The 16,364-nt window shown below is 44.3% G+C and overlaps 1 protein-coding gene across 1 annotated transcript; it reads left to right on the forward strand.

Annotated features, from left to right (window-relative positions):
- ASB11 (ankyrin repeat and SOCS box containing 11) lies at positions 1 to 14,798 on the forward strand. The gene is made up of 7 exons (XM_075135086.1): positions 1 to 193; positions 3,209 to 3,288; positions 6,262 to 6,369; positions 9,226 to 9,376; positions 9,585 to 9,719; positions 10,647 to 10,838; positions 14,575 to 14,798. The coding sequence occupies exons 1-7, from the start codon at positions 16 to 18 to the stop codon at positions 14,697 to 14,699; spliced, it is 969 nt and encodes a 322-aa protein (XP_074991187.1). The 5' UTR covers positions 1 to 15; the 3' UTR covers positions 14,700 to 14,798.
- The last annotated feature ends 1,566 nt before the right edge of the window (positions 14,799 to 16,364 follow it).

Consider the following 16,364-nt stretch of genomic DNA (forward strand, 5'->3'; position numbering starts at 1 on the left):
AAAGAGCAAACCAAAATGGAGGGCAGTTCAATACTCCATGCTTTCACTAACATTTATTTTGCCATTTTTGCGTTGTTTTGCTTCAAGCTTTTAATTAAGATTTCCTTGGCTTTGCTGACCCATTTCTATATTGTTAAAGGCAACAGAAAAGAGGCTGCCAGGATAGCAGAAGAGATCTATGGAATAGTCCCAGGTAAAGTAAAAATATGGACACACTAACATTTAAATGTATATTTGCTACATTTTTGTAACTTGAGGATTTAAATCATTGAATTGCCATGAAATGAGGAATCTGTTGCTAAATGCATGGGTGAATGTTTTAACCTGAAGTGCCTTCCATTTCTGGGGTCTTTACAGTGTCAGTATGTGTTGGCATGATTTAGGTGTGCAAAATATGAGACTCCAACAATTACCCAGCTAGAATGAGGACAACATTTGCTCAAGGCACTACGGTAAATAAAAAGATTGTTCTCGGAAGCAAGGCATTCTTTAGTGGGGGTTACAGATGGTTTTACTAAATAGCTAGCTTTACTGCCAGAGAATATTTAGGGAAAATTTTTAGCATGTTGATTTTCTGAAAGGAGATACTAGGAGGATATAACTAATGATTTTATGAATCCAAGCCAAGAATCCGTTTCGTTAAATCAGATGATAAAAAGGAATACAGCTAAAATTATTCTGAAAAATATACGGCACGGGAATATATTGTATTTAGTAGGCTATTTAGTAGGTCTTTTTTTTTTTTGCTTTTTTTCCAAGTGATTTTACTCCTTCACATCACTGCCATAATAATGAGTAGACATGCATTTGCATGCCTGGTAATTCCACTAATTAAAATGACACAGTATTTTACATTTACTACTAATGAGGACATATTTTCCTACTTGAAGATTCTTATCAGCATTGTGACATCACAGATTTTTATGTGACTCATTTGTTGGGCACTTACTTTGTGATGAATAGTGCCACCATGAGCAGGTACATGACGTGAGTAGAACATGGGTGGTGCGAGATGGCCACCCAGAGCAAAGAGATTAAGATCTGGCCAAGAGAAATACTGCAGCAAAGCATTTTTTGCAAAGCCTTTATACACAGGCATGTCTAGGTTATTAATTTATTTGTTATTCTTCAGAATATAATTCCAATCATTTATTACTGTCATTTTTTTCCAAGTGCCTTCATGCAATTGTAGTCAGCCACGTGGCAAACAACAGTGTTTCCTTCATGCAGGTTCTTACCGAAGTGCCTTGAAGTTTAGCAGACCACAACATAATTTCATCTGCGAGTTGCCATTTGCAAAAAACCATTAAGGATAATCTTACAAAGCATAAGATCATGTGATGCTGTTGCTGGAGCACTATATTGGATAACAGGCGGAGCTTCACAGCCTTTTCTCCTTGCAGTGAAGTAGCGCAGCAGGAGCAGCAGCAGCAGGGCTGCTTAATTTCTCTGTAGACATTTAAAAAGACAGTGTTTTCAGACATGTCACTCACAACTGTGAAGGGAAGATGTGCCCCGTATGGGAACTATATTTGCCACACGTTTCAGGGAGGTAGGTTGCTGTGGCTAGCATGGAAGTATGCAGCAGTGTGTGTTTTCATGGTGAGGCATGTGTGTGCATACACATGCATTGTAAATGCATGTAACATGCACTTGCACATGCTATGCTATATGCATAAAAGGTTAAATAAGGCACTACAGCTCTATTGTCTGAGTTACTTCTGAATCTTCCTGCTGTATAAGGGCCCTGGGTTTTGTCACTTGCAATGTCTTCTGACTTTCTGACCTGAGCTTGCCTATTTCAGTCACCAGCGTGATGAGGGATGTGGGGTTTTTTGGATGTTTTGGGGAAAATGTTTCTCAGTCCCTACCTGGTTCCTGTTTCCATCATTTTGCCTGGTGCGTGCTATTTGGTCCTTAGGAGCCTGGTCGTATATTGTGCCGGCTGGTCTTTCCATGCCAGCTTCCTGCCTTAGGAGCCCAGGAACAGCTCCTTAAATAAATGGAAACGAAAGTAATAACTATAGTGAAAACCGTCACCCCATGAGGTGAAGTGCATCCCAGTTCTCGGGTGACAAAAGCAGACTCCCTTGGCCAAGTCTAAAACCTCTGCTGCGTCCTTGGCCTCAAGTCCCCGGGGATGTCTCTGTGCCTCTCATTGATTTCTCCCTGCCTCGGGTAACACCTGAAATGGAGATAAATCACCCTTTCCATTCTCTCTGGTGTGCGGCGTAGCTGAAAAAATAAAACAGGACAAGGGTTTCAAATACAGTGCTCATGGGGTTGCTGTACAACAGAGCATGAATGCAAACACTGGTATTGCTTCTGTCCTGTGGCACTGTAAATGCAGCTGGCCTTTGGAGAAATGCTTACTGCACACTGTGTCGCGGTATGGTTATAAATTTTAATAAGGAAAAGTAAATTTGCTCTTTACTTGAGTTGCAGGGATTTAACCTGGGCTGACTGACTGTGCCTGTAGGTAGTAGCTAGGCTAAGGAATTTTTTTTCTTGGCACATGAATAGATTAAGATAAGAAAAAGGGCAGCCTAGCCTACATGAAGGAATCTGAACAGTTCAACAACTCAAAATGATTAAGGAAGAAAGGTAAAGCCTCAGGCAGAATTCATTTTTCCATGTCTTTTTTGAAACCTTCCAGTGAGGAGGAGAATGAAACCTGTTACCTGGTGGTCTGAGCTGGAGGATATTATTTATGAAATTGTCAGTTCAGGAAATAAAACTGCCAGGGACATGCCAGAATTCATTTGATGGACAAGTCATCCCTGCGTCTCCCTGCTGTGAGTCTCTTAACAAAGTGCAAGAGAAGCTGGAACATACGATTTGTGACAAAAGCTCCCTAGGAAAGACGGAGGCTGATATGGTTTTGAGTAGGAGAATTGCAGGGCTCTGAAGTCCCCGGGTGAGTCCCAGCAGCACTAAACTCGTGGTATTTGCTGAAGCATATTTTTAGCTGTTTTTAAAAGTTCTGCCAAGAAGCTTTTGTTTAGGTCCCTTAGCGAGCAGCCAGATTTCTCAGGAGTGCTGAGCCCTCAGCTGCTCTGCTGAAATCAATTTATCAGAGAGTTTCGCCGCTGACCCCACATTGATTTCAGTCCTGATCTGCATTTACACGCAGCTGTTTTTTCCCTGTCCTCCCACGATCTGCTTTTGCTGCTTACCCGAATTAACTTTTATGCATTTGCTGTTTCAGGCAGCTGGGCAGACCGATCCCCTCTTCACGACGCTGCCTTCCAAGGACGCCTCCTGTCCTTGAAAACCTTGATTGCACAGGTAAAAGCCCACAGGTAAAGAAAAGTTTGGGAAGCAGCGTAGTTTCTGTTGAATTGCATCTGTGAGTTGGTGAGCTGGTAATATAGACTGCAGCAGGGCATAAGAAATACAGTTGTATAAGTAATACATCCACATGCACGCCTTTGGGCATGTATTAGTTTGCTTAGTTGGGATGCTGGGGACAAGCCTGGGACAAAGACTGTTACAACTTGTAGCTTGCTGTATGATAAACAATGATCCTTGGGCTCTTTCTCAATGAAAAACCATGCAAACTGGGCTTGAGAATAGGGACAATATATGTATCAGCTATTTAAAAAAATCGGTAGAAAGCTGTAAAAGTACTTCTTGCTTTATAAAACAGCAAGCATGGTCATCCTAAAGAGAGTGCTGTTAGCCTGAAACCCTCTACTCCAAATGAAACCAAGAGTTCAGGCAAAAGAAAGAGAGGAGGAAAGAATATACTAGAAAGGACAAGAAGCTGGATATGAGAGTGGACAGCTGCAGAGGGACAGCTCTGGTTCTTCATGGTTCTTCTTATGGTTCTTCATTTTGCCAGCCATCTTCCTTACCACCTTTGCTTAAACTCAACACCCTCATCTGGCACGAATGAGCAACTGCCCCCCACCCACTGCCCCCCAGTCAAGACAACTGCAGGGAAATTAATTCCCTGAGTGTAAGCTCTGTGACTTGGCCATCAGATGTTTTATATTCAAGGTAAATGATTTTTACCAGTGAGGCCACAGCTCGAATGGACAACGTCCTCAAGGAGTGGAGCTACCGGTGTGAAAGCCTCCGCTCCAGACATCTATCGGAGGCATGGCTGCAGCTAAAAGAGATCAAATGATATCTTTTGCTGATATCAAATGATTTTTATGGAAAAGGAAGTGATATAGAGGTTAGGGATAACGAGGAAGAGGGCTCGTTCATTCAGGGCTTTGCTGGTTTTCTGGCCCTCTCTATCTCCACTTATGCTGACCTTACACTATGTTACTAGTGGGGCACCCGGTGTTGTGGTTATACACTAGATGCCCCAGTTATACACTGGTCATGGTAATACACTGGAGAAGCACCCAGTGTTGTGGTTATAAATCATTTAGGTAATCTACCCTTTCTCCTTCTCCTGAAGACTCCTTTAATTATGGGAGTGAAGGATGAGGGTCCTTGCTGATGAAAAGAGATCAAGGCAGCAATGTCTGTAGAGACTGAATTGGAGCTGATTCACCACAGCTTGATAAATGTAGGGACGAAGCTGTTCATGGAGCAGCACAATCATTGCTCGTTGCATCTAATATAGTTATACTACTAGCATAAAATTAAATATGGAGCTATACCTTGGGGTATATGTGGGACACTCAGAAGTCTCTGCCATAGGACCACAGCTTTCAAGAAAGCCAGTGAGGCTTCTTCTCCCCGGGGGATGCCTGGACATAAGGGGACGATGGAGCGCTGGAGTTTTAAAAGAGCTCAAGAACTCACCAATGCCTGTTCCAGCACCAAAAGAAGAGTTTGATTTTTCACATACATTGAAAACAAGGTTTAACATGAGCGATGTTTGGAAAACAGCTATAGTAAGATCTACAACTCATTCTCCATTTCTTAATGGAAGGGATTGCTGTTTTACCCAAGATATCGGTACTTACTCTTTCGCTTGCAATGACTGTGTTTCATTTGTTAAATATATATATATAAATAATGATTGAGAATAGGTCTCCTTATTAGGAGTCTCTAGAAGACATTCCTCTTGAAGGAAGAAGCTGATCATTAAGCACGAAACATCTATACAATTACAAAATGGAATAATCTCAACATTTTTTCAAGGTTTTATCTATTCCCCTGGACTGATGTAATGTATGGGAAATTTTTAGCGATGACTTTTGCATTAATAATGCTTTTACATGACTGAAAACCGATTTTTTTTCTATCATAGAATTTCTAGCTTAAAGCGATTACAATGGTTGCTTTTAACGCTCATTGCATCGGGACTGGTGACTTTTTTACAGAGTTACATTGCTCACAGATACTTATTTCTGCCCATCGCATTTGCGTACCAAGAAGTGCATTGCTGCCATCTTGTGAGCTGCCTAGTTTATAGCACATCGGGTAGAGACCAACTGTCTTACATTAAGCGGAAAATGGAACCGCTTCCAGGCCTGTTCTCTTACTTGGTTGTAAAATCTTAATTGCCAGGAGATTTAGCTGCATTCTGGGGAAAACACGTATGACAATTACTTTCTCTTTTGTGAATATGTCTGGTTTCTGTTTGTGCTGGAATAGATCTAAGAACTGTCATTTAGGGAAATACCTGTAGTAAGGCATTTGTAAATCACAGTTCTTTCTTCCAGTGTAAAACGTTTCCTGGGTGGTCAAATAGGAGGAACTGATTCGTGGGTGGGATTTGTCTCATCTATCTTTTGGGTTTACCAGGTACTTACTACCTCTGAGTGAAACCCCATGTAGTCAGTGGAAGTATTTTTAGGACACAATTCATCTGACCTACTAGAAACAGCTGGTTTAGCATGGGATGAATGGGAGCCTGTTTCTCCCCATGGAAGGAGCCAAGGGCTCCAGCCAAGCTGCTGATACCTGTACCAGAAGTGTCCCGGTTCAGGGAGGTGAATCCCACCAGCCGTAGCTCCTGGTGCTGGACTTAATAGGGAAGGTAATGCCACCCTTACAAGTTAAAGAAACATGATGGTTTTCCTGTGATTGACCGTGCATTGTAAAGAACTAGGAATAGAAGGCATAGCTTGTTCTTGCTTCCTCTTTAACCCCGTCACCAGCTGCCGTCTTTGGGGACGAGCACTGAAGCACTGAACAGCATTAATCCAACCCATGCACCTTCCCTGGACACGCACCCAGCGATGTGGCTCTCCCTCATCGCGGTCCGACCGCCCTTTGCACCCACGCCGGCCCCGGGGGAGCCGCGTGGTTCAGGCAGGGCTTTCCCCTCACGCCTCCCGCCCTGCGTTGCAGGGTTTCGACGTGAACCTGGTGACGACGGACCGTGTGTCAGCTCTCCATGAGGCCTGCCTGGGCGGCCACGTCGCCTGCGCGAAGGTGCTGCTGGAGAACGGTGCTCAGGTGAGTGCCGGGGACGGTGGCGGGGACGCGGGCGCCTGGAGCACGGATGCTCCCTGCATCAGCGGGGATGTTGGACGGGCTGCCCGTGGGGCAGGGCCAGGCTGTGGATGGACAGGAGCGTCCCGGGCAGAAATGGGGAAAAATAAAACCGTGCTTTGTTTCCATGGGTAATGGATTTGCCTTGCCTCGGTGGTTGCTTGGGTCGCCCTGTTATTCTGTTTTGTTTTCCCTCTGTGTGTGAAACGTAGTCACGATTGATGGAAAAGGAATGAGAGATGCTAAGTGAAAATAACCTTGAAGAAAATGTCTTATCCCTTTTTTCCCCCCATAATGATTCCTGGGATTACCTCTGGTTTTCTGTGGGATGGTTTGGGAGTCTCATGTAAGTAAAAATAGATGTGCTTAAAGCAATGAAACATTTTATCTGCTAATAAAACAACATTTCCCCCAGTTGGACCTAAGGTAGAATAGCTGTTAAAAATGGAGATACAGGAATGGATGAAATATATAAGAATATATTTCATTCAGCTGGGTTTTCAAGTATAATTTATATGGCAAGAAACTGAGCAACACCGTAACAGGCAATCAAGCTAACCTCTATAGAAGAAAATACATTTGTTCACTTCCTGAACTGTATGCCAAATTTCAATCCCTTAGAAAGATGAAAGGAAAACTCCTTTCTGCTCAATTTTACTTGATTTTAGTATATTAATGACATTGCCTTTTCATAACTCAGAGAAATCATCTCTGAATTACCTGTTGCTTTCCTAAGAAATCAACCTGTTCCTGGTATAATATATAGCTCCAGTGTTTTTTGTTTTCTACTTTTCCCCTGCTCTCTGTTCATAAATAAAGTCAACAGGCCTAACAGTTGTCTAACTTCTGGGAGAAAATGTGCCGTTCTGCTGCTCTCCTTTATTACTGTGCTCTTCTTTATTTCCTTTTTTTACCAAACCATTTACTCCACAACAGCTGTCTTACCATTCTTTCCTCTTTTACCAGTTAAACCCAATGCCCAGTAGAGAGGGAAAGCAAGGAAGTAACTTTTATTCTTCACTTACTTACCTCCTTGCTTACCCTTGGTTATCAGCTTGCCTGAATCGCTGGCCCTGTTGTGAAATGATGCTGAGAGACCCCCAGTGCCTCCAGCAGCTCCAGCCACAACTGCCTGATGAGGCTGGGGGGAGGCGGGGGGCAGTGATGGGCTGCAGGGCTGCAGCATGTAGTCTGTCTGAAATACCCCCAAAGCATATCTATTTCTTTCCTTTTGCTGTTTTAGAAGTTGTGCAGGATGAGGAATAGTTTAGCTCAGCAATTAGCAGGAGGGGAGGAAGATCAAGGAAGAGGCTGGGATCTGCAGTCATGCTGTTGAAACAGAGTCTTAGTTGGAGCCTTGCAATTTCAGGAAGAGCAAGCTGCATTTTGGGCCCAAAATCCGAGCAGACAGATGTCCCCCATGCCTGGTATCTCCCCATACCATGCCGGCTTGCCCACCTCCTGACCTTGTCATGGTTATTTTCCAGCCAGGTCTGTTCCCCCCACTGGTTTTCCATGAAGGTGAGCAAGTAGAGGAGGCACCAAGGAGCAGGGGCTGCCTCCTCCAGTGTGCCTGCTAATCTGCAAGTGCAGCTTCACATGGGGGAGCGTGGCCTCGCGCTGGCTGCTGCACAGTTGGAGCCTGCTGAAGACGGCAAGGACTGAAACACTGGAAATGGCAAAGACTGGCTTGTAATGGTGGGAAAAACACCTTGTGGAAAAAGGAGTTAACTCATACAGCATCGTAAACAAGTCAGTAGTTCAAATGAACAAGGACAAACGATATCTAGGAAGGTATCAACTGCAGACGGTCCACTGGTGAATTACCCGGAATAAACCAATAAATTCTTAAACATCACTGCCTTTCTCTGCTTTAAAGGCAAAATATCTTGCTAGTTTAATTATGTGAGCTAAGGTATTTCCACCCTGATGCTCCGACCCCTTTGCGGTGCAGCTCCTGTACTTGCACTGGTAGTAAAGTCCTCTGACTTCCCTGGTGGCCCAGGACTTCTCCAGCCCTTCCTCTCCCATCTCTTTCCTCTTCTCCCTGATTTGGAAATCACACAAATTGCCACGTGCTTGCATAATCCATTGCTCTTCTCCAGTGTGCCACAGAATTAAAGACATGCAGATTTGCTGCATAAATAGCATTCTGAGGGCTTGCTACGTAGTTAAACATAGCAGCTACGGCGCTGTGCACAACGTGAGCAACGTCCCAGTGGAGAATGGCAGACGGTGGTTCTTGCCAGGTCTTTACATCAGAGGTGGAGGAAGGAAATTCTTTCTCTCTCTCTCTCACACACACACACATGCATATGAACACAAGCTCTTTCGAGGTCCTTTTCAGTTTGGGATTAAGACTATGTTTCCGTGAAAATTTCTCTTGCTGGAAATGTGTTTCCAGGTGGAAGTACTAAACATGAAGTAAATGTTTTCATTTAAAAAGCAAAGCCATTTTCATCTGAGCATTCATCTGGCTTTGGGTTGGTGCAAACTAGATGGTCATGAAGATACTCAAGTTCTCGACATAAAAAAAAAATTAAAATCTGCGTTTCCTGAGCAACTCTAGGAGAAGCATTCATAGCAGGCAGTGTCGCTGCCTTATGGTACTAGCTATCAGGGAAAGAGGGCAGACCTCAAAGGAGAATGTTATATATGTTGTGCCACAACATATAAATCTGAAAGTTGCTAACAAAATCAATTCTGAAATTAAACAAGACAAGCGTCTTTTTCTGGTGCATTTCTGGTGTGCACATGAAGCACACTGCAAGGGCGTTCCTCTTAAATCAGATTCTCCCGAGCGTGTCTTGCTGTTCCCAGGTCAACGCAGTCACCATCGATGGGATCACTCCTCTGTTTAACGCCTGCTGCAGTGGCAGCGTGGCCTGTGTCAACATGCTGCTTGAATTCGGAGCCAAGCCGCAGCTCAGGAACCACCTTGCATCGCCCATTCACGAAGCGGTCAAGAGAGGTAACGTTCAGGCTGTGAGTGGAGCCAATAATAACGAAACGAGGAATACATCTTTTATTGATGTTGCAATATTTTTCAAAAAAAAAACTTGTCCGTACTGGTACGGATAAATAGGCTTGTCTTATTCCCAGCTCTTGTGCCTCATTGGTTGTATCTGGGTGTATTCTGCTCTACAGCACTTCAGTGGCAGCTCCTCTTCTCTCCACAGGTCACAGGGAGTGTATGGAAATCCTTCTGGCCCATGAGGTTGACATTGACCAGGAAGACCTGCAGCATGGGACCCCGCTCTATGTGGCTTGCACGTACCAGAGGACAGACTGTGTCAAGAAGCTTTTGGAGCTAGGTACGCCTGGAAAAGGGGCAGGGGGAGAGCTGTGGTGGTGTGAGCCAGCGCTGCTGGTCTCTCCGGGCTGCCTCTCCACTGCAAACATCATGGGTTATTTCCACAGGAGGTATTTGGGCAGCCCGAGTCTGTAAGGCTTGTTTGAGACTATTAAAAATTTCACCTGCATTCATGAAGAATTTATTATTTCCTCAGTAAAAAAAGCCCTAATTACAGAGACCTCCCTAAGACTGTCTGAATGTGAAAATAAAATACTTTTAGTTTTCTAGAATGATAACAGGAAGCACAGACAATGATGGCTAATATTAATGACCAAAATCAACGCTTGATCATGATAAACTGCCATGCTAAGCATTAACTTCAGCTGCTTCTCAGTGGATGATGAAGACAGCAGTAAAGCTGCTTGAAAGAGTAATCACTGCAGGTCCAGGCAGAGCCTTTGAGATAGCACAAATTTTTGCTGTCAGTGTGCATTAGCTGACTTACACCCGCTCAAAGTGTGGCCCTGCTGCGCCTGCAGAGCCCAGGGAAAGCATTTTGCTTGCTGTGCTCCCAGAGTTATTACAATGAGATACCTAAAGGGTCTTTTTTCCCCCAGAAATTAAATTAAGATAATCTATGTTAGATTTTATGTTATTAACGAATTTACAGAGCCTACGGTAGGCTTTGAACATCTATTGGGTTGAAGGTCAAGCTGCTCAGTTCTGTCCATCGCTGACAGGGTTCGGTGGCTCAGAGGACATTTATACAGCAGGTATTTGACCTGCTGAGTTTTGCACTGCTGCTATTGAGAGAAATGAGGAAGGCCTGTGTGCCATCCATCCCCTTCATTTATTGAGGCTACTGGTGGAAACCAGCCTGTGTGATGCGGGTTCAGACCATTCCTGCTGCCTCCTGGATCTAACCGCACACTCTTGTTCACTCAAGGAGCCAACGTTAACGTGGGGAAGCGATTAGACACTCCCCTCCATGCGGCAGCAAGAAAATCCAGCGTGGAGGTAGTCGTCTTGCTGACAGACTATGGTGCTAACCCGAAATGCAGAAATGCTGAACTCAAATGTGCCCTGGATCTTGCCATACCCAACAGCAAAGTGGAGCAGGCGCTTCTGCTTCGAGAAGGTAATGGTTTCCTTTCTTCTTTTTTTTTTAAGTAGAACAGTATTTATTTCCTTTAGCTAAGTACATTTTCTTAACTGCTTTTAATGGTATATATAAGTTCTCTTAGCTTCTCCACTGATTTCAAGCCTGCAGCACATGACACAGAAAGGAATAAGAGATCTCTGTTGCTAGATCTGCCTCCAAGTGTCAGGGGTTTAGTGGGTAAACTGGTCAGTTGTTCTGTGCTTTCTTTTCCTGTCTACTGAAGGAAAATTATACTTATTTACCTATCGGGACTCTAAGGATTAAAAACTGCTGTGAGAGTTTATTCATTGATAATATCTTAGTACCACCGTCCTGTGTTCAACTTAGCACCGTGGCTCAATGTCCTGCTTCCTGCAGAAAAAACGGCATGAGTGTGTGTTGTGGTTTAACCCCAGCTGGCAACTAAGCCCCACCCAACCGCTCGCTCACTCCCCCCCGTCCCGGTGGGATGGGGGAGAGAATCAGAAGAGTAAAAGTGAGAACACTTGTGGGTTGAGATAACAGTTTAATAGCTGAAATATACTACTACTACTACTACTACTATAAAAATAAAATTGTAATGAAAAGTAAAATAATAAAAAGAGAGAGAAATAAAACCCAAGAAAGACAAGTGATGCAAATGAAAAACAATTCCTCACCAAGAACCGACCGATGCCCAGCCAGTCCCGGAGCAGCAGCTCCCCTGGCCAGTTTTCCCGTAGTTTATATACTGAGCATGACGTCATATGGTATGGAATATCCCTTTGGTGAGTTTAGATCAGCTGTCCTGGCTGTGCCCCCTCCCAGCTTCTTGTGTATCTCCAGCCTTCCCAGTTGGTAGAGCATGAGAAGCTGAAAAGTCCTTGACTTAGTGTGAGCGCTACTTAGCAACAACTAAAACATCAGTGTTTTAGTGACATCAATATTATCAACAACAACATTATTCTCATACTAAATCCAAAACACAGCACTATACCAGCTACTAGGAAGGAAATTAACTTTATCCCAGCTGAAACCAGGACAGTGTGTGTGCCCTTGGTGACCAGGAGAAAGCAGAGCTATTTGCCAGGTGTCTATTCAGCTTTGCGGCACACAGCTCTTCCATGGGGTTCATGGGGCTGCAAACCCAGCACAAATCAGCAGTGCCCTTTGCAGCTTACTTTCAGCCTTCCTACAATATTTTGTGATTATCTTTCCAGTCTACTGGAAGAAACTTCTAAGCAGAAATGAATCTAGATCCTCTTGTGCCATTTTCACCCATGCCACATGCAGCCAGAACTTGATGCATCCAATAGCAATATCGCTGGGATATGGACATGCTGAATGCAGTCCCCCCATCCTCCTCTAACCTCTGTGTCTCCCAGCTCACTGGTACCCTCTTAGTCGGTCTATGCCCCCGGGGCTTTGCCGTCAGGGAGGATGAATGGTGCTTCCCCAGGCGGGCAGCCTGCCGCCTTCCTGGGCACAGCTCGCTCCCCCCCACAGAGAGGCCGCTTCCAGCTGCAAAATAGCCCTTGGATGGTAAATTAATATTTAGACTTTAGGCGCGTAGACTTTATGCCGGCCCTCCGCACACAGGTGGGTTTTACAGAGGAAATGAAACCTTGGCTTAATAATATCCTCCTGTCCTACTCCCTTTCTCCATGGCTTTTCATGCAGAGCTTTAATTTGTCATGTCTAAAACCTTCTGGGAGGACTTTTGCTTGAATGCTTCTCACCTCTTGTGACTTCTGTCCCCGTACCTGAGATGTTCAGGGCTCAGCGATGGCAGGCTGCGTGAGCAAGGGCAGTGCTTGCAGTTGTCCTGCTCCAGTTGCCCTGTGTGATTGAGAGTTAGTGTAGATAAAGAAATATTCCAATATAAATGATTTTCTCTTCCTGAACCTTCTTTTTGATTTCAGCTTGTTACCCTCTCCTCCCCTACAGTCAGAGGCACTATAGGGCACTTCAGCCCCTGCTGCTCTTCACTTTTCAGCAATGAAGTTTCCTCAGTTTCCTCACCTATCCCTTCAGTCTCGCTTTCAGATACCTTGCTGTATCTAACTTCTGCAACTGCCCTTTCTCCTGCTTCTCTGTTTTCTGAGGCTCTTCTGTTTGAAATAAGCACCCCAGGGACTTCTCTTGAAAAGTTTTCTTTCTACCCCCTGATTTTTCTGCTGTGGTTACTTAGATGGCTGCCTTTAATTGCTCCTTTTCCTAGCTATTAAGTGATGTGAAATATAAAATGTTTCTGTTTTTCTAGCTGCTTTGGGAGATGGTAGCTTCTTTCTTCACTTCCAGTGACACTGCTACAAGTGCTCTTTTCTATATATATCACATATTTTTCTATTAATTTCTTCTCAGAAGGGGCATTATCAGCCTGTTTAGGCTCCTAAATTTTCCTGTAGTAAAAGCACAGATTATGAAGCTTGCCTGGAAGATATGACAGGCTTTTAAGCACACATCTTTACCCATTGCTTGCCAAACACTGCTGTGATCGCTACTGTTTGGCCAGAAACCGGAGGGGCAGGGCTGATCCAGGGCTCGAAAACGGAGCACCTCTGAGCAGGTGTAAAGCTTCAACCTGGAGCAGCTCCGGCGAGAGGAAAGCAAAGGGGAGGCAGGGACACGTTCACCAGCAAGTTGCATTTGCACATGCAAGCATGCGATTGCAGAAGCAACGGAGCCGCATTTCCAGTGGGTTTGTGCCCGGTGTGCCTCTCACCTGGCCCGTGGTGGGGTGGGCTGGGGGCACCTGCCTCGTCACCCTGCAGGGAAGCCACCGGGGCAGCACCGCGGCGTGCGGTGCCGGGCAAGCCGCTGCCCAAGCCGGCCTCCCCGTCATCCCGACGAGTCCTTTGGCAGCTTTCCTACCAGAGGACTCTCCGATGTTTAACAAGAGTTTATCACATGTGGCAACCTTTCCCTCAGGGCAAGGGAAGGGCAAAAAGGCCTCTCATCTTTTTATTCTTTATTTTTTGTTTTATATTTTTTAATTTTTTTATTTTTTATTTTCATTTTGTATTTTTATTTTATATTTTATATATATATATTTTTTTTTGCCCTGGGTGCCATTTTGCACAAAACTTTTGGGGACTTTCTATCTTCGAGATGTTTTCTTTTCAGTTAGACTTAATTAAAATTGGATGACACATTAAGAAATGATTTTAGGGAGCACTGATAGACTGACTGACATACATAAATATTCAGAGACAGTGTGGTCATGTAAAAAGGCTTAGTTGCAGTTACTCCTTGTGCTGGTACCTGCTGAGACACCAGTAGTTGGAAGACGCATGTTCTGTATATATGAACAACTAACTGTATTTGCCACATTCACCCTATTATGGTTGGTCTGCACTGAGACCCTCTGCAGCTCCCTGTAATCCCTCGGGTCTTTTTCTTCACAACACTGCTGGGAGCTGTCTTATTTCCTGAGCAAGGGCTGTGCGTCCTGGTGTTCTCTCTCCAGAGCACACACCTTTATGCTATTTTAAGTATTTGCTCAAGAAAAGATGCAGAAAAGCCTAGCCATGCATGCAGAAAAAGATTTTTAGTGCTCATAGTTTTCAAATTGCTGAACCAATTTTGACAACATAAGTTAAATATGAACAATAACGTATTTAGCTCTCCCTGACTTCAGCAAGTCATTGTGTAGTGCATGATCTGATTTGCAAATCTTGCTGGTGTGTGTTGTTTTTTGACTTATACAGGTGATGGGGTTGGGGGTCCTTGTTCTTGCCTTTTTTTTTCCCAGGTCCTGCCAGCCTTGCCCAGCTGTGCCGGTTGTGTATCAGAAAGCATCTGGGGCGGTCATGCCTATATACAGTCCACAAGCTGCACCTGCCTGAGCCACTTGAGAACTTTCTCCTTTATCGATAAGTCTGTGAATATCTTTAAAGAAAGAGGAACAAATGGTTGTTTACTTCAGAATTATTATATAAAAAAAAAACAAAACCAAAGACATCATTTATTGTCTGCTGTGGATACCAAACATTAGCTGCTACGTGACAGTGCAAATTGAAAACACCTTTTCACAGACAGTGCATGATATTATGGATACCGTTCCCTCACAGTTTATTGCCACATCCACTTACGCCAGCCTGAGAAGTTGTAATACATGAACACCTCACTTGACATGTGTTTGTAGATGTACATGCACCCATCCATCCGCCCACAGACACACATAGAGGTTTCCCCTGCATTTAGTGTTACATTTATTCCTGTAGTATCTGTGCAGCTTCCTCCTCTTGTCTATCCAATCTCACTGTCAAAATCAAGGTAGTGGCTGTTATTCTTCCGCTAGTGTGAGAATGAAATCCTTCAGTGCCCAACGTCAACCGTATATAATATATGTACATCTTTTGTCAGCTTTGACTTTGCATCCTGCCACTTCTTTCCCATGGTCTAGTGGAGCCGTAGCAACTTCGAGCAGGCTCTGGCTGTCCAGTCACTGTACGTCCCCTTGCCCTGAGCCCAGCTGCCCCCAACGCTAACGCATCTTGTCCTCTGAGGTGCAAATAGTGTTATCTAAGCAGATGCAGGGGTTTGGAGTAAGCCCACAAAAATGTGTGAAATTCTTAAAAAAACCTTCATCTCGACTAAAAGAAGTCCTAAACTATATCACCTGAGATCTGTCTGTGTTCATTACATGAATGATTTTTCTTAGCTGAATTCCAGGACAGAACTGCAAATGTTTTCATAGGCACAGTAGGTCAGCTTTCAATGTCTGACCTTTGCAAGGTTTAAAGATAACTAAAGGAATGAGTTGCTTCTCTTCTTTTGGGCTTTGCATGCTTTGACATTTCTCAAGGTAAGTCCTCAGACTGCAGAGCAAGAGAGAAGCAGGGCCCCTAAGGGTGGTTGTGCATCACTTAAAAGTCCTTCTTGATGGATATTGCTCACCAGGAGGAGAAGTTTGCGGGCTTGTCTGCTCCCTCATCCCCTACTCTAGAGGGGAGTCACCTTTCATCACCTTCCTGTGAGAAGGGATTTTTAGAGTGTTATGACTTTGCCCATTTTGGTATTAGTTTAAATATTGTCAGGGTTAGTAGCTTGGAGACAGCCGAGCTAAAAATGTACACCTCTTTGAGTTGAAAAATGTGGGATCCAGCAACTGTTGCAATGCCTGCGTGGCTCTGTTTCTTTATTTTTCCCATGGAGATTGTTCTGAGGGGAGAAATGTTTTTTCAGACCCAAGATTTGGTAAACTTCTGCCATGAGACAGGCAATGGTGTTTCACTAGTTGTAGTAAAATGGGAAATAGAGGTAAAAGGACAGTCTGTCTCCACTTAGCTCAACTTCAGAGGTTGAGGCCGATGACACGTTTTCAGGCTATGAGACGTAGTGGTTTTATTATGAGCTATGCATGCTGGTACCAATTTTCACTGCCCATACATCTTAAGTCAGAGGGAACTGGCCTGCTGGAGGCTTCCAGCAGCCTCGAGCTCCTGTCCCTGCTCCAGCAGCAGCAGCCCCTCTGGTTCGATGCTCATCCCTTAATTTCACCACGACAGTTTCCCTCTCTGAGACTTAGGTCTAACCTTT

Source organism: Calonectris borealis, chromosome 1 (assembly GCF_964195595.1).
Source record: "Calonectris borealis chromosome 1, bCalBor7.hap1.2, whole genome shotgun sequence".
Classification (NCBI taxonomy): Eukaryota; Metazoa; Chordata; class Aves; order Procellariiformes; family Procellariidae; genus Calonectris; species Calonectris borealis.